The sequence below is a fragment of the Bufo bufo genome, chromosome 6 (genome assembly GCF_905171765.1).
Source record: "Bufo bufo chromosome 6, aBufBuf1.1, whole genome shotgun sequence".
Taxonomy (NCBI): Eukaryota; Metazoa; Chordata; class Amphibia; order Anura; family Bufonidae; genus Bufo; species Bufo bufo.
Genome location: NC_053394.1, coordinates 415253263 through 415278907, shown reverse-complemented (window position 1 = coordinate 415278907; position 25645 = coordinate 415253263). Strand labels below are relative to the sequence as shown.

Below are 25645 nucleotides of genomic sequence, written 5' to 3'. Positions count from 1 at the left end.
TGCTGTATAGATATCTATTATGGTGGTCCCTCTTGATTCGCTGTGGCAGGAACCTTATTTCGATCCTTGCTGGAGTCCTAGATCATAGACAGAGCCTCACACGTTTCATGGACTTGCCAAGAAATTCACCTTTATTGGTTTTTGTGAGTGAATGCAGCAGTACCTCATTTAAAAACAGTATAAAAAAGCACCCTCCCCATTCTCCAGAAGGAGGGCCGCTTGGTCTGAGCTATGGGCTATGCATTCTGTTCAGGCCAGGGTGCTATTAACCCCTCGTGGGTCTGCAGTGGTGACCATGCTGCATAATAACACAGTATGTAATTGCTGCAGGTATCCAGTGCCGGTCTGTCTTTCTACTTTTAGTCCCCTCAGATCATGATGTGCCGACACATAGTAGCTAATTTACATATCTAAAACTATGCTAATTATTATAAATTGATATTTTGATAAATACATGCATATCCCATGATCCTAGTGGGAGGTTGTCTGTGGAGGGCCATTGTGTCCATGGGACTCTGTGAGCCACACATTAGAAGTTGGTCACCATTTGGCTCACTGCTCACCTCTCTATGTGCCAGTCCATGACCCTTGTCCTCAAATCAGACCATCTAATGTCCTCTAGACCTAAGCTGTGGTGTCTGGTGAATCAGTATTCCCAGAGGGTGGCAGCAATCACAGATTCTGCATCTGCCTTTAAGGTTCCTGCCTGGTCCCCACGTAGATATTTGCCATTTTTGCCTTTAATGGCCACACGATTATATTCTCGAAACTCGAAGAAGAAATCCTCGGACATGTCTCCATCTGAGCAGATTGTGCCATTGCTAGAGATGTACCAGAACTTACCGCCCTGACCTATAGGGGGTAAAGAGCAGAAAGTTAGGGTTATGGTCTACCTTATTTACAGATGAATGAATGGATGGAGGGAAGGAGAGGGAGACAGAGAGAGAATAGTAGATAAATGGCAGACTGAATGGCTTGGCTAGAGGCTGGATTTTATACTCCTGTGGTAATGGCAAACTGCATGGCTGGAGGCTGGATTTTATACACTGTGGGAAAGGGACTGAATGAAAGAACCTGAAGTCAATGATTAAGACGTGCGCCCCAATACTTTTTTCCATATAGTGTATATATTTATCTACTATGGAGGGAAGGAGAGGGAGACACTATATGGAAAAAAGTATTGGGGCGCACGTCTTAATCATTGACTTCAGGTTCTTTCATTCAGTCCCTTTCCCACAGTGTATAAAATCCAGCCTCCAGCCATGCAGTTTGCCATTACCACAGGAGTATAAAATCCAGCCTCTAGCCATTCAGTCTGCCATTACCACAGGAGTATAAAATCTAGCCCTTTGCCATGCAGTCTGCCATTATCACAGGAGTATAAAATCCGGCCCTAGCTATGCAGTCTGCCATTACCCCAGGAGTATAAAATCCAGCCCTAGCTATGCAGTCTGCCATTACCACAGGAGTATAAAACCCACCCCTAGCTATACAGTCTGCCATTACCACTGGTGTATAAAATCTAACCCCTAGCCATGCAGTCTGTTTATAAAATGTCTCCCCTTCTAGATATTTTACCATCACCTGTGAGTGGTATACTCATGCTTCTCTATCTGGCGGTCTGATGGACGAGTCTGGATTTGGTAATGCCAGGAGAACATTTCCTGCCTAACTGCATTGTGCCCAGTGTAAAGTTTGGTGGAGGAGGGGTAATGCTTTGGGGGTGGTTTTCAAGGCCTCTGCTCCTTTGTTTCAGTGAAGGGAAATCTTAATGATTTATCATACCAAGACATTTTGGACAATTGAATGCTTCCATCTTTGTGGGAACAGTTTGGGGAAGGACCTTCTCTGTTCCAGCATGACTGTGTCCCAGTGCACAAAGCAACATCCATAAAGGCATGGTTGGGTGAGTTTGGTTTGGAAGAACTTGACCGGTCACACAGAACCCTGACATTAACCCCATCCAACACCTTTGTATTGAGCTATAAGGGGACCTGCCCATGGGTGCAGATTTACAAACAGAAAATCCGCACAGATTTCCATGTGGATTTCTTTGCGGTTCCGCAGCAAAATCCACATGTTCCTTGCGGTTTCTTTTTCGCCACAGATCTCACCTTTGCATTACAAGGGTAAAATCCGCGTAAAAAAATCTTAAACAATTGACATGGGCTGGCAGGCCCGTCTCACTTATCATTTTTTTTACGCCGGTTTTAGCTTGGTGCTGCGGCTGATCATGGGGCATAGGGTAGGATCATTGGGGTTGTTGGACAACTCTTTTTCTGCCTATGGATTTAGAATTGGATGTCATAATTGTTCCTGTAGGTGTCCTAATGCTTTTGTCCTTTTAGTGTAGATAGATCAGTATGAGATAGTTTGATATGAGATAGATAATAGATATTAGGTAGACAGGCAGATAGATAGATATAGATATGAGATAGATAATAAATACTAAATAGATAGCTATAGGTAGATATGTGATATATATGAAATAAATTATAGCTATAAGAGGACTTGTAACCTTTAATTTGGTATGCTCCATTATTAAAGATGATCTGGAAGACGTCGTATGATGAGCGATTCGCATCCAGAGTATTTGAGGTTTTATGGTAGCAGACAAATCCCAGATCTCCGCGTAGGACCAGAATTGGTCGGTTGATCAGCTTGAGTGTGAACTCTTCATCTTCACCTGAGGACACAGAGGTGACACATGGAACAGTCACACCAGTCATTCACCTACCACCCTATCCAGTCTGTGTTATCCCCGACATAAGATGTTAGGAGATGGTCTGTTTACGACCACCACCTTCCTTGGGATTATATAGCTCAGAAGAGCTTTCCAGTAGTTTGAAGCTCCTGGCCCCCAATGCAAAATCTGTAGATGGGCCTCCACCTCCCATGTGCCATTTATAATACTGGTGCTTGTGGTAGAGGGCCCCCTCAGACATCAGTATTGGTAAATGAATCCCAATAATCTGCCTGGAAGCCTCATGAAAAAACTCTAATCATGTCAGTTCCTGACACCTCCACCCATACAAGACATCCGCCACTAACATATATTCTTCATTTCCATAATCAATGGCTGCAGACTGCCCCCAGAGATTCCTCATAGTCATAGAGTTTACTGGTCAAGTAATCCCCCCTATCATGGTGTTCTGGTCCCACTCTACTTTCTAATGTTTTAATCTCTCTTAGGCTATATTCACACGACCGTATGTGTTTTGTGGTCCGCAAAACACTGATCCGCAAAAAATATGGATGGCATCCGTATTGCATCAGTTTTTTTTGTGTGGATCCATTGTAACAATGCCTATCCTTGTCCACAAAACGGACAAGAAGAGGACATGCTCTATATTTTTTGTGGGGCTACGGAACGGAAATACGGATGCGGACATTGAAATGAATGGGTCCTCATCCAATCCGCAAATAAGACGTACACGGAAACAAAATACGTTCGGTTCGTGTGCATATAGCCTTAAACTGGGATTCTTAAATTCGGAAGGACAGGGGTTGTGGGGTGTGTATTATGTCTACTAATTATTTTTGTCTTCTATAATTTGCCATCAAATTTATAGTTTAATTCCTTAAGGTTTCATTCACAAATAATTATTTTTTATTTTTTCCTTTTCTGACTTTTGGTGGGTCATTTTACAAATTTTTTTGCACATGCATTATTTGCCGCCTTTTTTCTTTTGCAATGAAAATTATGAAATGCAAGACAAACATGCATTTTTATATAAATATATATATATATATATTTTTTTTTTTTGCTAGTGTGATTGTTTCATTTTGGGTACATTATTTTGTGTCTATGGTGTTTTTTAACTACATAGATTGTTGAAAAAGGCAATTCAAATATGTCTGAATAGAAAAATGGCACGGGAAAAAAACGCAAAATGCAAAAAACTAAATTCTGTTTTTATGCTGTGTGTTTTAGATGTAAAAAAAAAATGCCAAAAGCAAACTTGTATTTCTAGGAGGTCTAAAGGGGACTTCCACATTTAGTTATTTACTGACAGTAGCCCCCAAAACATTTTGCTGCTGGTCGAGATTCCTTTAACTTTCCCACAATGCAGTTCTTCATAGGGACTACTGAAGTGAATAGAGCTGTATATGGAGACCTCTGAAAGGTTTGATACTTGTGAAGAGGTTACACAAGCACCGAGGACTCTTGTTTCTAGAAACTGATGGATGCAGCTGTTCAGACCTCTCTGTGACATAATGCCATGAAAATTTATGATTATTTTTTTTTTTGGAATAATGACAAATGACATTTGGGGGGGCAGTAACATAACACCCAGACGGATGATGATGACGGACTCTTAACCCTTCCTTCCCAACAATTGTTTGCTACATCTGGCCAGAGGGGCCTTTATGGTCCCATAGTAGTTACTTTGGAGGTACAGAAAAATCACACAATGACACTTAGGGCACAGGGCAATAACACTGAGGGTCCAAGATAATTACACACTGACACAGGGTATTGAACAGTAATATTTGGGTTGCAGGACAATAACACTTGTGTACAGGATAATCATACACACTTGGGTTACAGGACAATAACACTGGGGGGAACAGGAAAGTTATATACTGACACTTGTGTTTCGCAGTCAAAGGCACCCCAAAATCTATATGGTAAAAGACTGACCCCCAATTAGTCACATCATTGCACCCAGTAGATTTCAGCTTTGTATTCTCACCAACTGAGTCGGACACGGCTGCCAGCTGCCCGTTCTTCTTGGTACAGATATACTTCCCATTACTGGTTTTCAGTGCGACTCTCCGGCCTCTCCATTCAATCTCAAACATTGTGTTGGCAGCTCTGTCAGTGACATGAGGAATACGAGTTAGAGGATCAGTTTGCACCCCTACTGGCCCATGTCCTTCAGTTACCAAATTATGAGGTATTTCCCTTGTTCTACATCTGGTCTTGTTTTTAAGAAACAAGATGTCTACAAGGTTAACATTCAGTTGTCCACATCATTGTACATATACCAGCGATATGCACAAAGTCAACTGGAGTCATGGGATGTTCTCAAACATCTGAGGAACCTTTGAAGAGCCCAGGCTGTGACACCGTAATGGGCCCAGCAGGACACAACCCTGTCTGGAGTTGATTTTGAATCCAGTGACTTCCCAGTGGGGTCTACTTGTTATGGACTGATTCACAAATATCCTATTAGCCCTCATTGATCATGTGTCTGAATACAAGTGGACCTACAAATGTTGGACCTTCAGAATCATCTCCTCCACTGTGCCCAAGGAACCCCAGGCCAACATTGCAACCTTGGTTCAGCTAGGGCTGTGATGGCTGACCTCTGGTTCTCCAGCTGTGGTAAAACTACAACTCCCACATTTGCTTGGCGGTTCTCAGAACTCCATAGAAATGAATGGAGCATGCTGGGAGTCATAGTTTCACCACAGCTGGAGTGCCGGAGGTTAGCCATCACTGCTAAAGTTTAGGAACCAAGGTTGGATAAGTAATGAAACGTCAAGATTTGGCTTCCACAGTTCTTTTAAGGTGCTATTCTAAGATATAAGTATTAACACCCCTATCCAAGGAAAGAGGGTAAAATCTGACTGCTAGGACCCCCACCAAATACATCTGTGTGGGTATCTTACGTATGTTCTACAAAAGAACCAGATTCTTAATCTACAAACAACTTACATTTCAGTGGCGGTCGACTGGATCCCACCGTGACTCACAAGGGTCCAATACTTGCCAGAATTGGTGTGGAAACTGCACGTCTTGGTTTCCTTATTGATCTGCATTTGGAAGGTTTCATAGTCTGTCTCCTCATCTTGGTTGGCAGAGACATTTATACCTGAGGTGGAAATGAATATATTGATTTAGCACAGGGATGGTGAACTTTTTAGAGACCGAGTGCCCAGACTGTAACCCAAAACCCACTTATTTATTGCCAAGTGCCAACACGGCAATTTACCCTGAATACTACAGTCCAATATAGTATATCTTCCATGTACTTTATCATTTAGCTATAATAGCCTGCCTACATTCAGTGCCCTGCTTGGGAATTTGTGCGCCCTGCACTGATGAATAGCAGGAGAAGTCTAAGGCATATTGGTACACCATAGACTTTTTCCAGGGCGCTGGTGCCCACAGAGGGAGCTCTGAGTGCCGCCTCTGGCACCCGTGCCATAGGTTCGCCACCACTGATTTAGCAGGATGAGTGAATGTAATGCCAGAGGTTATTAACCCTTTTGGGACATGCCTATTTAAAATTTTAGTTTTTCCTTCCCCGCCTTCCAACAGCCATATTACTTTTTTTTTTTTTTCATTTTCTGTTCACATAGCAGTATAAAGGACTTTTTGCAGGAAAAGTTGTACTTTTTAATGGCACTGTTTATTTTTTTCATAGCTTGTATTAGACAAAGAAAAAAAATATTTGTGGGGTGAAATGGAAGTTAAAAACACAATTCTGCCAAGGTTTTTTGGGTTTTGGTATTTCAGTGTTCACTGCGCATTAAAATGACATGACATCCTTATTCTGTGTACAATTACGGCAATACCAAATTTGTATAGGCTTTATTTTCTTTGACAGCCACTTTTTAAATTTCCATCTACAAAGCTGTATGTATAACTTTTTGGTCCATTTTATTAAATTTTTCGGGGGAGTAAATGATCAAATAGATGGCGAATCACGCTTTATTTTTTCATTATGGAGGGGTGGTAACAAGTTCGGGGGGTGTGTACCTGCACAGACTGACAATGGCAGCACTGATTGAATAGAGTGAGTCTGTGCAGGTACCCCCCCCCCCCCCCCCCCCCTCTGCAGACTGCTAGCAATTCATTCATAACTTCTAGTAGAAATAATAAAGGAATGGCACAACATACAGACATAAGAATAGATGCTCCAGAATTGTTATCACATGGGGAAAGCATGAAGCTATTAAAACAGACATATCAGGAGTGGTGACAGTTCCTCTATCTGCAGCTAATATTGTAGTGACAGATAAGATAGGACACCTCAGAGGTCTATGGAGTCCATGCATGGGTTAGAGCTGTTTTGGTGGTACACTCATCATGCTGCATCCATCCCAGGCATTATGTATTTTGGTGTGAAATTTTCCCAAAAAGTCCATGATGTACTGTCAAGTGGTCAGGACAGAACAGCCATATCAAGGTGTTATATAGTGGGTATCGGCGAAGCATCTCGTGATGTAAAGTTGGACACGGCCAAATACTGTTTCCCTCTGCCAGGTGCCTCTTTGTCAACTTCCCCATGTACATTCTCAGTCAAGCACCACTTAGGCAGCTCTTCACACTCGCTGATAATTAAAGCATGAGGATCAGAGGCCCTCCAGGAGCTATCTACCAGCGTCCTAATGTGAGATGCAGAATGACTGCATTGTTATCACATGAAAACCACATGACTGAAGAGGGACGTCTGCAATTTGGTACAATTACAATCAAGACTTCACAAATGACGCTGTTTCTGATGAACTTTACAAGGAATGAGCCATGTTAATACATTGCATGTGTGCAACTTCTATCTCTTGAATTTTTATCTTCAAGGTGCTATAAATCATCTGTGGTCATGGGCCTCTAACAAAATGGTCAGTCCACCTCTGTAAATAAGCGAAGTCAACTTGGCCATGAGGTATAAAGCTGCATGTATATAGTGCTTAGGCATGTTCCCACATAAGGTTTTCATGCCTCAGTTTTCCCCAGACAGCCCCATTTTGTTTGGATTAGCATTCCTTAGGTTTGGATATTAATTTCTGTAGAATATACATTTCTTGTGAACATACGTTTTAGATTAGAAGAAGGATTTACTGTATTTAGTACACAGGGGATACAAGTAGTCCATTTTCTGCAGCAAAAATGCAACTGAAAACTCAATTTTGGTGGAATCTTAAAAAGCACCCGCCACCACTCCTCTCATGTCTGTTTCACTCAATAACTTTTTATTCCCCATGCAATATCAATTCTGGAGGATCTTTTCATATAACTCTGTTATACCGTTCCTCAGTTATTGCTACTAGCAGTTTAAGGATTAATTGTCAAGTTAGTGTCACCAGTGGAGTTGTGCCCCTTGCTGAACTGATTGGACTGTGTTAGACTGCAGGGACACATCCCAACTGGTAAGTCAGTTGAAAATGTACTGATAACGTTTTAGTAGCAATAACAGCTCCGCTTTTAGCCTTATCCAGTGACCAAATGTCGATTTACCTGGAATCACTCATGGCTGAAATCAGTGGGGACCCTTCTTCCTTTTTGACATATCCTAGGATAAAGTACCCATTGGGTCCCACTGACCAGATGCCAAAAAATGGCCTTTCGGCATACATTGGGTGGTATGTGTTGCCATACATTATTTTTTTACTACGTGGAATAGGGTAGTTTATTTATTTATTTTATGCACTTATATAGCACTACTATATTCCGCAGCCCTTTACAGACATTAGCATCCAACTGTTGCCAATGGGGCTCACACTCTAAGGTCCCTATCAGTATGTCTTTGGAGTGTGGGAGGAAACCCACCCAAACACGGGGAGAACATACAAACTCCATGCAGATGTTGCCCTTGGTCGGATTCGAACCTAGGACCCCAGCGCTGCTAGGCACCAATGCTAACCAATAAGCCACCGTTTGAGTATTATATTCTATACAGGGGTATACGCCTATATAGTGACATATGTCCAATCCTTCTGTTGAAGATATACATCCGGAAGTACACCCTTAAGCATAACTTCCATGGAAAGCTCAAATGCAATGCCAACAGAGCCTGAGAGATGTGTAAGAAATGACTTACTGGCTCCAGCAATGACTTCAGGACTTCACTGTAAACTGTGTAGGCTGACACATATGAATTGTGTCATGACTGATGGACTGAGGCCTGACAATGCTTCATATGGGCATAGAGGGCACGAAGAAGTACCAGGAAGAAGAAAAGATGCCCCTGACCCACACTCTAAAACCTCAAATATGTTAGAAATTCAAGGGTTGGAGTTTGCCAGAAATGTATCCAAAGTTGAGTTTTTACTTCATAGTGGAGTCTTCATATCAGCTCCTCCATGGTCATGGCCCCAGCCAATTGCCTTTGTATATCGCCCAAGTTCTATGTCTACTTGTGACCCAATATTATCTTGTTTTCCCCCCCTTGGAAGTTATCAGATGAACTGTCTTTAATCCCTTTCGTGCCATGCCATGCTTAGTAGCCTTCACAATTTGCTTCCTAGAGATTTAGCTCATCACTGGCTTGGTGGCACTTTCCTGCCACCTCTTTTGTCCAATCCGGTAAGTCTTCAAATTCCCTCCCTAAACAATTGGCACTAATTGAGCCTGTTAATCTGATTGTGACTCTTTCCATCTGGCTGGCTGTTTCAGCTCTCGCGACCCTCACCCTCTCTTAATCTTGGCTGTTAGCCTTCATTCTGCATAATCAGCTTTGTACGGGCTCAGCAGAATTCTCAGAGTATGTGCCCCCACCTGAGCCGAAACAGACTTCTCTATGTAGACATTGGTTGTCTTGCAGCACGTTGTCAACCATGGGGCATATAAAACATTGTAAATAGACAGTTGCATTGCCCGCAGTGCCGTGAATCATCAGTATTATTACATATGAGCGGGGAAGCCATAATTCTTGGCTCTGTACATGTTACTGTTAGAAAATTTGCCTCGGGAAAGTAACTTTTCATGACTTGTTTGGCAGATATGACTAATTTAATTGATGAGGGAAGTCATAATTACTGCTAACTAATAAAACATACAATAATAGAAATCGTTCTTAAAGGAATTGTCCACTTTTGAACAACTTTGTTTCAAATGTCTTTTCAGGACTTGAATAGAAAACACCTATGTTAAAGGGCTACTCAAGGCTTTTAATATTGATGACCTATCCTCAGGATAGGTCATCAATACCAGATCAGCGGGGGTCCGGCACCCCTGCCAATCAGCGGTACGAAGGGAAGGGGCACGTAGTATGCACGTGCCGTCTCCCTTCTCTCTTCCTGCTCACTGTTGCTATGTCTATAGCAAAACAGCAGAGAACGGGCACGCCTTCCCTTCATACATCGGACCCCCACCAATCTGATCCTGAGGATAGGTCATCAATATTAAAAGCCCAGAGAATCCCTTTAAGGCTGAGAGCTACATGCAGCAGATTTCTCACTGTTAGATTAGTAGAGTGAAGCTTCTGGGTATCAATGCAAAATTCGTATCAGGACTCTTCAAACCATCAAGTGCAAATAATAGCATTTCTATCATGTTATGCGGCAGAGAGGCCATCATGTTTCCCCATGCGCCATATACAGTATTTATGCCACTGAAATCGCATATCGTAAATCAATGATGGTACTGATGGCCACGTGTTACAATGGGTGCCATGTTTGTAGCTCCTCCATCTGAGTGGTTGAGGAGTTCTCAAGAGTAGAGTCCTTGGTGGCTATGAAGGGTGATCTTCTATTCACTTACAGATCACATAGAGGCATTTTATCTGAAGTCCACCTTTATGAGCAAGCATCTTTACATCTGTATTACATGTAATACACAGTGACGACTTTGTAGTGAAAGATTAAAGAGTGAAAGTACATACGAACATCGCTCTATGTAATAAGCACATTTTTGGTCACTAACGAGTCAAAAAATCTTCGATCTATGATCATTACCTGCAAGACATCTGCCGGTCTAAGGCTACTTTCACACTAGCGGCAGCCTTCTCCGGCAGGCTGTTCCGGCGGGGTAACATGTCATAGTTTTATTCCGGCCGCCTCTCGGCATGTTTGCCGTGCTGCGGCCGGACCCCCAGCCCGCCCCTATTATAGTGAAGAAATACTCCAGCAATGTGTTTGCAAAGTCAGGAAAATTTATTGAAGGTGCGGCTGTATACAACGCAACGTTTCGGCCTCACTTGGCCTTTATCAAACTACAGCAAAAAATAAAATGAATCACATACAGTAAGTGAATAAGGATACAACAGGTCAAATGCTTACATGCATGCACAAATGTTAAAAAAAAATTATGGAGAATAATAATAGTCAATTTCATGATGTTTTAAAGTCAGATCCCCCATAGATACTTCAAGTCAGGTAGAGTTGGGTTCAATTGTAGAATCCATAGGATGAATCCGTTTGAGTGAAGAGAATAATCAGGAAAATAGTCTAAGCTTATGATGTTGATGCTCTACATATTGGTATTATTCATACATGTTCATTTTCTACATATTTTGCTCATAGTAAAAAAAGGGGAGAGAGAGTGAGCCCCACAATCAAAAGTAGGTAACCAGATTACATGCAGTAATATCAGAAAATACCATACTTAGCAAAGGGACCCTGCTTTTAATTACCTGGTGCCACTGTAGACAGGGATCACAGAAAGCGTGCACTGTATAAGGATGTGCAACAGCACTATAGAAGATGCACCACCTACTATGGTACGGTGCGCTCTTTTGAATTTGTATCCTTATTCACTTACTGTATGTGATTTATTTCATTTTTTTGCTGTATTTTGATAAAGGCCAAGTGAGCCCGAAACGTCACATTGTATACAGCCACACCTTCAATAAATTTTCGCGACTTCGCAAACACATTGCTGGAGCATTTCTTCTACTGTGAATGGGGTGGGAACCCGACTCCTAGCATAACCGAGCAGAGTGCCACAAAGTAATTTTGGAAGACCCACGTGTGCACTAGCTGTAGCACGGATCCGGCAGGCTGTTCCCCTACCGGAACAGCCTGCCAGAGAATGTTGCCGCTAGTGTGAAACTAGCCTAATACAAGCCTTAGAGTAGGTTCACACTTTTTTGGAAGAGGTGTTGAGGCAGATTTTACTGCAAGTTTTTCAGCCAAAGCCAGAAGTGGATTGAAAAGGAATTGGAAAAATAAAGGAATAATTTACACTTCTACGCCCTGCTGGACTGGGAAATCTGCCTCAAAAACTCCACGTGAACCTACCCTTCTTTGTTACAAGGCATACAATGCTGTTTTGCTAATTAATTCCTGCAAGCTTGGCTGATTTCTGCATGTATTATAATGGGAAATATCGAGGTACAACCCTGCCAGAGCCTTTCTCCTCAGTAATATCCCCACAGAACTATATCCTCCAGAGTTCCTCAGTGTGGAGGACATGGCCATCCCTGCACAGTGTGGGGTCAACTTGTCTCTTTCCTTGCAATAGGAAACATTTTCACAATGACATGAAGAAGGGAAGAAGATGCCAGGGAAAAGGCTGATGTAAACATTCAAGCTTGTAATCCGAGAAAGAAGACTGAGAGACAAGAAGACCAAGAGATTAGAATGCAGTTCCATGAAAATTGTTTAAACCACACTTTTGAGTCTGGATTGAATTGATATGGAAAGAACTGGAGGAAAACTACTGAACTTCGGAGACAAACACTTCAAGCAGTAAGGGACATCTGTCCATAACCTGTACAGCCATGTGGACCCAGTGTACATTCATCAGCTCGGATCCTAAACAGAAAGGGCCAAGAACTCCTATAAGTGATTTCCCCTGGTGGAATAGAGTGGTGGACTATTGCCGATTGTGGGGTCTAGGGAGTGTGTGCAATCAGCTGTTATCTACTGGGAAGCTGAAACAGAACCACTATCTAAAGAGGAAATAAGAGGAGGTCTAGGAGGTAGCTGCAAGATTGTTTCACGCTATTGTTTGCTCTCACACCAGCACAGTGGAGCACTCATTAGAATGGCGATCTCAACTGGTTCTTGTACCTAGACCATAACCTAACAAACCTTGCCACTGTTGGACCTAGATTCTCATCTCCTACATGTTTCACCAACTTACGCTCAACAGTGAGCGATAACAAGCATGGTCCATACGTCAGATAGCACAGAGGCAGTCTGACCTCGGAAACAAGTGCGATGTGGCTGCTACTTGGCTCGTGGAGAGAAGTTGGGGGCAGACATGGTTGCTCCCATCCCCCTTGGTACAGGGTGGCAATAATCTGTGCAGGGCAGAGGAGCAAGCAAACAAGGATGTGTAATAGGGTCGAAAGCCACATTGTATTAAGTTTGTCTCTGGAGAGCTACCAGCATCATGGGTGATTTCAATGGGTGCCATCAAAAGCCTTGTTTGAAAAATGAGCTCATACTTAACAATTCTATAAAGGATATCCGATAATTACTGACATTGGCAGCAATGAGGCCACTAACCCTAAGATTTAGTTTGTCTGAAAAACGCCAAACCTAACAACCTTTTTGAGCTTCCTTTATCTGCCATATGTAGGGCATCACTGTATATTTATTCCAACCAATAGTGGCCCGGAAAATAAAAAAATGACACGATGGCCGACTTCTCTATAATGTGTATGGGAAGCTTTAGTTGAGGTGGTTTTGGCTGTACAGGACATTACTAGGGATGAAGCTGACCTGTTGACTTGGTTACTGCAAGTTCCTTTTGACAGAGTATCAGATGTGACCAAACAAGAGTTGTGTTACTTGTGGCCATGGCTTGGAGAATCATCTTACACATTAGGCTGCAGCTGAAGGGCTCATTCTTAGCCTGTATATGCACAATCAGCCCTGGACTCCTCGAGAAGCTTAAGAGGGTTCTCCACTAAATATAAGGATTCATTATTATATAGTGTAAGCTTTTCTAACTTTCCATAACTTCCACTTCTATTCCTCACCATTTTCCAGATAAATGTCAGTAAATGGGAACATTGTTTTCTAGATCAAGAACCGGCCTGGTGCATCATGGATGACAACTATTAGGCCCCTTTCACACTAGCGTTGCGGCAAACCTGCGCGAGTAGGTACCCAATTGCAGTCAGTTTTGACTGCAATTGCGTTCCGTTCAGTTTTTATCGCGTGGGTGCAATGCGTTTTGCACGCACGTGATAAAAACTGAATGTGGTACACAGACCCGAACTTCTTCATTGAAGTTCAGGTTTGGGTTCAAGTTTGTGTAGATTGTATTATTTCCACTTATAACATGGTTATAAGGGAAAATAATAGCATTCTGAATACATAGTACATTAGGGCTGGAGGGGTTAAAAATAAATAAAAAATAATTGAACTCACCTTAATCCACTTGTTCGCGCAGCCGGCATCTCTTCTGTCTTCTTTGAGGAATAGGACCTTTGATGACATCACATGGTCCATCACATGATCTTTTACCATGGTGATGGATCATGCGACGGACCATGTGATGAGCGTAGTGACGTCACCACAGGTCCTTTTCCTGTGCACAGCAAAGATGAAGACAGAAGAGAAGCCGGGCTGCGCGATCAAGTGGATTAAGGTGAGTTAAATTATTATTTATTTTTAACCCCTCCAGCCCTATTGTACTATGCATTCTCTATTAGGAATGCTATTATTTTCCCTTATAACCATGTTATAAGGGAAAATAATAATGATCGGGTCCACATCCCGATCGTCTCCTAGCAACCGTGCGTGAAACTCGCACCGTATGCGCACTTGCTTGCGGATGCTTGCGTTTTTCACGCAGCCCCTTTTACTTCTATGGGGCCGTGAAAAATGCACAATATAGAACATGCTGCGATTTTCACGCAGCGCACAAGTGATGCGTGAAAATCACCGCTCATGTGCACAGCCCGGATGGGTTGGATGGGTCCGGATTCAGTGCGGGTGCAAGGGTGCCTTAAAGTTTAAAAACAATACCTGCCCATGTGCCCTATTAGGAAGGAGTCCGTCGCTTGGGACCCTAATCTATGAACCAGATCCAAGTCCTGCGTTGCAAGGGAAATGTCTGGCTGACCATCAGGCAAAATCAGCTTTTTACTGTGGCGGTGGTAATCTGAAAGGTGCTGATCCTAATTTGACATTTTTAAAGAGCCATAGACCCAGAAGGGGAAAATATATCTACATGCTTATGTAGCGTTATATTTACCCTGATATCCTCCTTTTCTGTTAGTTTCTGATGTCAATCCAGTCAAGAACGAGGACGAGCAGGGTGAGCAGTGATCACACCTGCATCAAAATTTTGATCAATGTGACAACCGATAGTTTGGTTATGGTTACGCCTATGACCAGCTCATGAAATGTTGCTTCTTTGGCTGCAATCTATAGATGCCTCTTAGTATTGTCCTTTAATGGGCAAGCTTAGTGCCCACTTCATCAATTATTTCTGCATTATATTCCTTGCATGATTAAGTTAGGAGGAAGATGAATAAATCTCATATATTCATCTTTATGAATTCATTTTCTCTGAGTAACGTAACCTTGGTGTTATACGTGTGTGTCCTGCAATAAGAATCTCCAGAAGATGAAAGGCTCCCTGCCAATAAATGACACAGTCATGATTATCACAGCTCATGATCCAATAATGACATAATTTCCACAGATTGATGGTAGAAATCATCACTGAGTAACAATGTCGTAACAGGCAGAGTACTATACAGGGTGGACCTGGTCATACATCGAAAAGTGACCTCCTGAGTGTCCCTCTTCTGAAATGCATGAGCAGTTTTATAGTACTAGATTACTATATTGTCCTAGATGGGAGAAAAGGGCACCCTATAGTAGAATCAAAATAGGAACCCTTCTGGTTCATGCTTCAAAGCTACTCATAACAGTTCCTCACCTTCCCATCCCTTGCACAGAATAATATCACACATGAGATGAAGGATCCTTCTGGTGCTGGTTTATGCTGCCAGCTTGGTAACAGGTGGACCTACCAGTTATCCACCTTCCTTCCCATTCATTGTAAAATGGAAGCTCCTGTGTTTCTTAGCTATATGGTCAATGTAAGGGAGGACTTGTAGAGGGTCATATCATTCATGGGCTGAATAAATCATCTAGTATGGGTTTATGCTACCATGCCATTCCAGTAAACAGAGCCCTGGCAGATTTATTCATTCTTAAATGTGTGCTTGTACTAGGTTCACCTGGACAGAGCAAACCTTGCACTTTATCACACTGCTTATGGGGGGTGCAGGACTGAGTCAAGCCAACCTGGGTTTCCCATCCATGGGTCCATAGCAAATGCAGCTAATTTACAGCTTCAATGTGTCCATCAGAGTTGGCCACACTACCCCTTAATCAGGATCACCCACAATACCCCCATAAGAGTCAGCCAGTGTCATCACGAGTCCATGTGTACCCCAAAATATCACGCTCAGAGATGATTGAACTGCAAAATGTGTTTTGAGCTGTTTATGTCCAGCTGAACATTTTACTGTGCTCCCCATCCTTCCATTAGGTGCACTTGGATGGTCTTCTCAGGCGGCTTGCCATTCATAACTACTTACAGTGACTTTGAAGAAGGGGATTTTCTCGTTCTCGAGACAAGTGGGAATCACAATTCTTGGACCTCCACTGATTTGACTTTACACCATCAAAGTCTTGGTAACACACATTGCACGTTAACGTTCTCCTAGACTGTGATATCTCTGCTGTCCACATGGTTGAACAGTGATATGTGCAGCCTGAGTGAGGGGGGGGGGGGGAATTACAATACATGGTGATAACATCATGTCATAGCCACCCTTGAGCCATGTTAATCACTGCATCCCATGTGGAGAGGAGGGTAGGAGCAGCATAATAATCAGTGGAGATATATACTGGTCCACTCCATCACTGTCCACCTAGCACGGGTATGCAGATATAGCCGTAAGCTGCACGGCAATCGAAGCGTACTGGCTAAGAGGAGATATGAGAAAGTCTAATAGAAATTTTATTATTAAGAGGCTATTGGTTTCCCAGCTTGAAAGAGGAAAGAATATATATAACCTTTCCACCCCAGCAAGTGCAGTCCACTGTGTTCTTATAGGCCTTCTTGGCTAGTCATAAACTACAAGAGGCTCACATCACCACCTGAGGGCCTAAGGATAGGGGAAGTTAATATCAACTATGTATGGCTTGGAAGGGGACCCCATTTCCATGCAACTACTTGCTTAGATTTTTATGGCATATTGATGCCATAGTTTAAGGGGGTTGTCTGATGAGATTCCCTTAAAAGAGGTTGTCCACTTTTTTTTCTATTCCCTTTTTGTTAAAAGCGCCTCCCACATAATAATTTGATCACTGCTGGGCTCCCCCGTAATCTTTGGGGGAAACCAATAACAGGCACAGAAATTCCCCTGTAGCACTACCATAGGGAAATTGAAGTATTACATGGTACACATTGAAATCGCAGCCATATCAGATCCTTCAGAAAGAGACCCTCTTTGCCGATACTTTTCACACTGAAAATAGGGGCCCCCTTCGTTAAGTCAGAATTCTCTATTAGAGTGCTCGAAAATGGCTAAAACGGCAACCATTACAAAAACATACAAAGCTGCCCTCAAGATGCATAGATGGAAATAAATTCTGATGCCCTTTGGAGGAGCAGCTCCTTACAGTCCAATTCGGTGTGGGGGAAGGGAACTAACACCTGATATGGGCCCCGCACGGTGGTTGTCACTACTAGTTATCTCATACAGCAGTTAAGCATTACAAAGCAGGATCTGCACAGATGTTTGCTCCTGATCATGCAGTGTGATTTTTCTATGTAGGGGACTCTCTCTTCTGAAGATATATGGGCACACGTGGCACTTGTATATCTACAAAGGGGGATGATTATTATAATGGGAGGGCCACCAGTTTCAATAGCTATAAATAGGAGGAGGCAGAGCTTTGCACCTTATTACGAGTCACTTGTATACATCTCCAAAATCACCAGTCCTTGAGTTTCTTTCTTGTACTTTGGCATGGTATAACTAACATTACCCCAGGAATGTCATCCAGCTTTCCATGACCCCTGAATGGCAAATGTTTTTTTATTATGTAGCGTTAAATCTCCTCCTCCGAAAAGCAGCCTATTCCTGTTATTGGATAAGCCTGTATACAGGATGTCATTAGCTAGATGTCATTATTCTTCTTGGCTCCACATGGACAGTTTCATAGAAAACTGAGCTGCCCATTAAATTATACAAATCATTGACCCATATTGCTGCCAAGACACTTTATAAAGGTGCAATTATCATTATCTCCTCTATGGAATGGATGTTCCCTCTTCTATATTATCATGAGGATCTTCAGGAATGATCATAGATGGTTAGAAACACATGTCCTGCACAGAAGAGGACGTAGACCCAAAAGTCAGATCTCACAAATGACCAAGTCTTTTCTAACTCAACTTAATTCCGCCTAGGACCCACTTACTTTTGAGTCCCAGCTGTCAGACCCCCACACTCTTATTGATGTACCCTAAAATATAATTTTGGAACTTCCTATTTTTAATCTGTTCTCCATCTCAAGAATCTATTCATTTAGAAGATTATATGTTGAGGGATTGTCATCAAAGCTCTGAAAGAAGAGGGTGTCATGCCAAGTAAGGAGCCAAACCTCTGTGGCATTACATTATTCCCAACTGATTTCAGTGGAGATGTGATCACACAGGGGTTCGAAATTAACACTTCTGAGTTATGGAAATTTAACCAAAGGGAGACAGAAGGGGACCTCCAAAAATCTAATCTTGTTTTCATTAAACGCTTTTGTAAACAAAAGAGGTTTTGTCAGGAATTAATATTTTTACATTTGTCAGATGGTTTCTAGCATTTTATGAATTTCTTACAAGTTGGACTTGAGGATCATTGTTACCCAGTTGTCATCACTTAAGATCCTGTGCAATAACTTTGACATGAAATTTCTGTAACTCCCAGCACTTAATTGGTTAACATACAATATAAAACATGGCCAAACAAATCAACATTTCACCATCAAAAGGGTAAAATAAATGATACACTGACCAATTACACAACAAGGGGCAGTTGACATGGAGATCATCTGATGGATTACCTTGTCTGATCGAGATGTATCTTTTATTGGATGCCCTAAAGACAACCTGTGGATGACTTTCCTCAAGATCGAAGAGTTCGTCTTTGCCAGGTTTGGAGCTCCGCCCAGATTTTAATGTTCCTGTAGGCCCCATGGGTGTCAGGTACTTCCCACTACAATCTTTGAAAGCCAACTTCCCTGCCTTAAACTCCAAAGTGTAGCCTGTGCCATTATCAGGATCTTTAACTAGCTTTCCATCGTTACGTAGGTACCGGTTGTCACAAGTTTTCAAGCAGTACTTTTTATCCTGATACACCAGGGTGATGAGCGAGTCTACACCCCATGGTATATTACTGTCTGTAGATATTTCATCTTCTTGAGGGCTCAAGTGTGCGTACCTTCTCCTGCTGACGCTAAGTAGGTTAGCTTGTGGGTGGATGGCCAAATGAACAGCCCAGAGCTCCGGCTCTGTGATGGTTTGGGCAAAACATGACAATTTGTCTTCCAGACCTCCGAAGAATCTCTTATACACGTCAGACTGGAGGGCCCACCTGCCATCAGACTGGGCAGTTATGGTAAATCGGCAATCTCCCTCGGGCTTTTCAGCCTCACACGACACATTCCCATCTTTGTCAGCAGACAGATATCTTGCCAGGTGGTGGCTTTTGAGGTAGACCACCGAGCTGTCCACCTCATCCTGCTCTAAAGTCCATATCTGCTTTTTCTTCAAGCTTGGAGCAGAAGCGTAAACTTTGAAGCCAAAAGCTTCTGCCGTCAGATACTTGTTATCGCAATTGATCAAGCCGAACTGGATCTTCAGAATTTGGTGTATCCCATTGGTTGGCATTTTTTTATCTCTGACTTCGAAATATCTCTCGTAGATTCTGAAGCGAAAGTGTCTCGTGTTACCAGCAGTCTGAACGCAAAGGGTAGGCACTTAGTAAGCAGCCCTGGGAGATCTGGATTAAAATGAATGAACTCAAAAGCACCTCAACCTAACACCCAATGACGCGGTTTTGATCCTGCTCCAGTTGCCTCTACTTTGGGCTGTCGGCCGCCTTCTTATAATCTGCACATCGCCATCTCCCTCCCAGACTGGATGCAGAGTAGCTGGACTTTCTTCTTCACATATTAAGCTTAGGACGCAGACTGCTCAGCCAAGTGGTTGCTGCAGCCTGTTTAATTGGTTACATCTAGGATTACAAAAGCTCTGTCCCTGGTTTTCAATGAACCGCGAGCCGCCAGTAACCAATAGTGGGGCTATTGCATAAACTACAAAGAGCCTGTATACCAGGAAACAATGCTCCTTTTGTTGAGTCGCTTCTCATATATTCAACTCAACTGAGCGAACACTTTCTCTCGATTTAGGATGAATTTCTTTCATTTCTCCATCGAAAGCTTCTTTCTCTTCAGGAAGATGTCATAATTCATCCTTACATTAGTTAACCATAATAAAAAAAAATCTTCCCGACTCTCCGTGTCCTTCCTCTGACTAAAATGGTACAGGTGAAAAAAAAAAGAGTCAGGTAACCTAATCCCCTCCCTCCTCCCATCAGCCGAATTCTGTCTGTATCTTTTCCTTTTTACACCTGTCTAATATTACCTGCATCTCTGATTCCTGCGGTACTCGTATAGGTCACCTCCTAGTTCCCCATTTAGGAGCCCACAGTATAATCTGCTTAACAATTATCCTGATATTTTTTTTCCAAGTTTAATCCGTTTAGGCTTCCTATGGCTCCCCACTGTGTTTGCCTCCATCTGTCTATAGTCACTTCTAAAGTACCTGCGCTAAGGCGAATCTGTCCACCCCACAGAGAACGCTGCATGTCGGCCTCATTTCCAGACAATCGTTAGATGCAAAATATACCAATTGAGATGCTAAAGAAACACGTCTCGGCTACAAGATTGAAAGCTCAGAGGCTCAAGATTTTTTTCAAGGTCATTTTCTGAATCTTATATTGCACCCATAATAGACGGCAAAAGCTCTAAGGCTGGCCATACACATTAGATTAATGTTGGCTGAAACTGCCAATCTCGGTATTGGGATCTCCCATGTCTACTGTGATCATAGATTCGGTGGAGAGCAGAATTGGGCTTTTGGATTTAAACGTGCCCAATCTGTTTGTTGTCAGGGAGCTAAGCCAGCACCAGATGTGTCAAACAGTGGATTAACCCCTTTCACCTTTGAGGACACATGCACACTCAGCTGAGGAGATACAGTTGTCAGCTGAACAAGGTTTCAACTGACAGCTATCCAAAACTTATGACCAGCTTAATGGTTGTCTGAAACTGGCAATTTTGGTATTAGGGCCTCCCATATCTCCCCCATGATGGCAGATTCTGAGGAGTGAAGGACTGGGCTTTTGGACTTCAATATCCCCGATGCACTTGTTCTCAGGGAGGTAAACCGCCAGCAGAGGTGTCTTACAGTGGCTTACTCCTCTTTTAGAACACATGCACTCAGGTCAGGAGATAAATTTCCAACCTACCTTGGGGGATCATGAACCTTCACCATGGGTTTGTAAATGAATGGTTAGTAGACACTTAGGCTTGTTTCACATTTGCTTTTACCGATCTGGCAGGCTGTTCTGGCCCAGAGCAGCCTGCTAGATCCGTCATTGCTGGACGCTACCGGAATGCCTTTCAGCCGTGATCCGGTAAATATGCAGAGAATCGGCCGGACAAATAATGCTGCACACAACGTCCTACCAATTCCCGGCATTCTCTACTGGAACAGCCTGCTAGCAGTGTGAAACACGCTTAACTGTGCAGCCTAGGTCATGTTTCAGTGTCACCGTCTTGCGGTACAGCAGATTCCTAAACAGAAGTGGCTCTGCTTGTTGACCGTTTCCAAGTAGCATCAGAATTTCTACACTAAATAAAATAGTAAAGAAAGCAATGAAGATATGTTACAAAGGTGATGCTGTCAAACTTGAGTTCTCTTAGTGTAGGGTACTTCGCCCCAAAGCAGAGGAAGCATGAGCGATGTCTTCATTTTGGGAGTATGGTGCCACTTTCACACCTGCGCTTTCCCTTTCCGCTATTGAGATCCGTCATAGGATCTCAACAGCGGAGGAAAACGCTTCAGTTTTGTCCACATTCATTGACAATGGGGACAAAACTGAACTGAAGGGAACTGAGTGCACCGGAATGCATTCTAATCCGTTTCATTGCGTTCCCATGGCGCACATAAAAGGGCTGCAAGCAGTGTTTCTGAGTGCGTCCAAGACGGATCTGCCGTGACTGTCAATGGTGACGGATCCGGTTTCTCTGATACAAAAGAAAACTGATCCGTCACCCATTGATTTACAATGGTTTTAGAGACGGATCCGTCATGGCTATTTTAGAGCTAATACCACTGGATCAGTTCATGACGGATGCAGACGGTTGTATTATCGTGACGGAAGCATTTTTGCTGATCCATGACGGATCCAGAAAAAACGCAGATGTGAAAGTAGCCTTAATTTAACGTCTATGCTAATATGTTAATGCAGTTGTGGCCTAATTTTATGGTACACAGGTTTGCAGATGCAACGTTTTAGGGTTTAGTGAGCACGCAATAAAATATTAGCACTTTTACGCTAGATGAGACTTGGCCAGATGGCAACATCTCCCCTTATCTTTTTTGGATAGATGCCATTTGTTCAAAATGGTTGCATTTCCAAAGCTACTGGCTCAGGATGTCCATGTGGTGGGCAAGCGATGGAGGGAAACTCAATTTAAGTGGCTTTAATTTCCCTCTTTTACTGTTACTCCGGACAGACTTAATTCATGTCCAAAATGTAATGCCCCATATACCGACCTCAGGCATGAGATTTGGCAATGCGCACAAGTGGATAGACATTGGCATGCAATGTCGCAGTATATCTCCTCCATCTGGTCCACTACTTTATCATAGGATCCTCATCTTTTACTATTCCACTCCATCCCAGTGGATGATTTGCAGAACTCAGGGATTAGAAAAGTTCCCCCTCTGTTGCAGCCCTACGGCCTCTCTTTCTCCACGGGTTGGACTTTCGAGTTCCTTCTGCTGGAAAGGTGGTCAACCATCTCTGTAAATTACTGAACTTTAGTGGACTGAGGTTGAGAGGAACAAGAAACTTTATTCTAAATATTTTTTTTGTGAGGTGGAAGCCGTTCATAGCAGCATATTGGACACAAACTGAGATCAATCGCCAAATGACATTGTTCCATATGCAACAGAGGAACTAAAGGGCACCCTAGGCCTACTAACAATTCAGGGAGATGAGAGGAGGCATGGGTAGGGAAACACTACATAGATACTTAGACTGCGTAAAATCTTAAATCCTTGCAAATCCTAAAATAGGTATGTGATATATTGTGAAGGTTAGTTGTGACAACCTGATTATGGAGATGAGGACTAAGGTCTGAAAGATACCATAAATAAAGAGAGGAAATGTTTCTACTTTCTGACCTCTGGATGTACTGTTAAGTTATGGCATAATATCGCAAATGACTGATGTTTATCTTGTTTATGCAATTGATATAAAAGTTGAATAAAATGCTTATTAACCTCTTGCCGCAACTGTAACGCCGAAAGGCGTCATTGCGGCGGCTCCCCCAGGCTACGCTAACGCCAATAGGCGTCATCTCGCGTGAGCCGAGATTTCCTGTGAACGCGCGCACACAGGAACGGAAGGTAAGAGAGTGGATCTCCAGCCTGCCAGCGGCGATCGTTCGCTGGCAGGCTGGAGATGTGTTTTTTTTAACCCCTGAAAGGTATATCAGAAGCTGTTTTGATAACAGCGTCTAATATACCTGCTACCTGGTCCTCTGGTGGTCCCCTTTGTTTGGATCGACCACCAGAGGACACAGGTAGCTCAGCAAAGTAGCACCAAGCACCACACTACACTACACCCCCCCCCCCCGTCACTTATTAACCCCTTATTAGCCCCTGATCACCCCTGATCACCCCATATAGACTCCCTGATCACCCCCCTGTCATTGATTACCCCCCTGTCATTGATCACACCCCTGTAAAGCTCCATTCAGACGTCCGCATGATTTTTACGGATCCACTGATAGATGGATCGGATCCGCAAAACACATACGGACATCTGAATGGAGCCTTATAGGGGGGTGATCAATGACAGGGGGGTGATCACCCCATATAGACTCCCTGATCACCCCCCTGTCATTGATCACCCCCCTGTCATTGATCACCCCCCCTGTCATTGATCACCCCCCCTGTCATTGATCACCCCCCTGTCATTGATCACCCCCCTGTCAGGCTCCATTCAGACATTTTTTTGGCCCAAGTTAGCGGAAATATTTTTTTTTTTTTTTCTTACAAAGTCTCATATTCCACTAACTTGTGTCAAAAAATAAAATCTCACATGAACTCACCATACCCCTCACGGAATCCAAATGCGTAAAAATTTTTAGACATTTATATTCCAGACTTCTTCTCACGCTTTAGGGCCCCTAGAATGCCAGGGCAGTATAAATACCCCACATGTGACCCCATTTCGGAAAGAAGACACCCCCAGGTATTCCGTGAGGGGCATATTGAGTCCATGAAAGATTAAAATTTTTGTCCGAAGTTAGCGGAAAGGGAGACTTTGTGAGAAAAAAATAAAAAATATCAATTTCCGCTAACTTGTGCCAAAAAAAAAAAATTTCTATGAACTCGCCATGCCCCTCATTGAATACCTTGGGGTGTCTTCTTTACAAAATGGGGTCACATGTGGGGTATTTATACTGCCCTGGCATTCTAGGGGCCCCAAAGCGTGAGAAGAAGTCTGGTATCCAAATGTCTAAAAATGCCCTCCTAAAAGGAATTTGGGCACCTTTGCGCATCTAGGCTGCAAAAAAAGTGTCACACATCTGGTATCGCCGTACTCAGGAGAAGTTGGGGAATGTGTTTTGGTGTGTCATTTTACATATACCCATGCTGGGTGAGAGAAATATCTTGGTCAAATGCCAACTTTGTATAAAAAAATGGAAAAAGTTGTCTTTTGCCAAGATATTTCTCTCACCCAGCATAGGTATATGTAAAATGACACCCCAAAACACATTCCCCAACTTCTCCTGAATACGGCGATACCACATGTGTGACACTTTTTTGCAGCCTAGGTGGGCAAAGGGGCCCATATTCCAAAGAGCACCTTTAGGATTTCACAGGTCATTTACCTACTTACCACACATTAGGGCCCCTGGAAAATGCCAGGGCAGTATAACTACCCCACAAGTGACCCCATTTTGGAAAGAAGACATCCCAAGGTATTCGCTGATGGGCATAGTGAGTTCATGGAAGTTTTTATTTTTTGTCACAAGTTAGTGGAAAATGATGATTTTTTTTATTTATTTTTTTCTTACAAAGTCTCATATTCCACTAACTTGTGACAAAAAATAAAAACTTCCATGAACTCACTATGCCCATCAGCGAATACCTTGGGGTGTCTACTTTCCGAAATGGGGTCATTTGTGGGGTGTTTGTACTGTCTGGGCATTGTAGAACCTCAGGAAACATGACAGGTGCTCAGAAAGTCAGAGCTGCTTCAAAAAGCGGAAATTCACATTTTTGTACCATAGTTTGTAAACGCTATAACTTTTACCCAAACCATTTTTTTTTTACCCAAACATTTTTTTTTTATCAAAGACATGTAGAACAATAAATTTAGAGCAAAATTTATATATGGATCTCGTTTTTTTTGCAAAATTTTACAACTGAAAGTGAAAAATGTCATTTTTTTGCAAAAAAAATCGTTAAATTTCGATTAATAACAAAAAAAGTAAAAATGTCAGCAGCAATGAAATACCACCAAATGAAAGCTCTATTAGTGAGAAGAAAAGTAGGTAAAATTCATTTGGGTGGTAAGTTGCATGACCGAGCAATAAACCGCTAAATTTGTGGAGTGCCGATTTGTAAAAAAGGGCCTGGTCTTTAGGGGGGTATAAACCTGTGGTCCTTAAGTGGTTAAAAAAT

The 25645-nt window shown here is 42.7% G+C and overlaps 1 protein-coding gene across 1 annotated transcript; it reads right to left on the bottom strand.

The window, feature by feature from the left end:
- Positions 1 to 123: 123 nt before the first annotated feature.
- Positions 124 to 19645, bottom strand: FSCN2 (fascin actin-bundling protein 2, retinal). Its single transcript, XM_040437252.1, has 5 exons — positions 18718 to 19645; positions 5666 to 5822; positions 4698 to 4819; positions 2519 to 2686; positions 124 to 852 (listed from the first exon to the last, which is right to left on the bottom strand). The coding sequence occupies exons 1-5, from the start codon at positions 19541 to 19543 to the stop codon at positions 647 to 649; spliced, it is 1479 nt and encodes a 492-aa protein (XP_040293186.1). The 5' UTR covers positions 19544 to 19645; the 3' UTR covers positions 124 to 646.
- Between the last annotated feature and the right edge of the window lie 6000 nt (positions 19646 to 25645).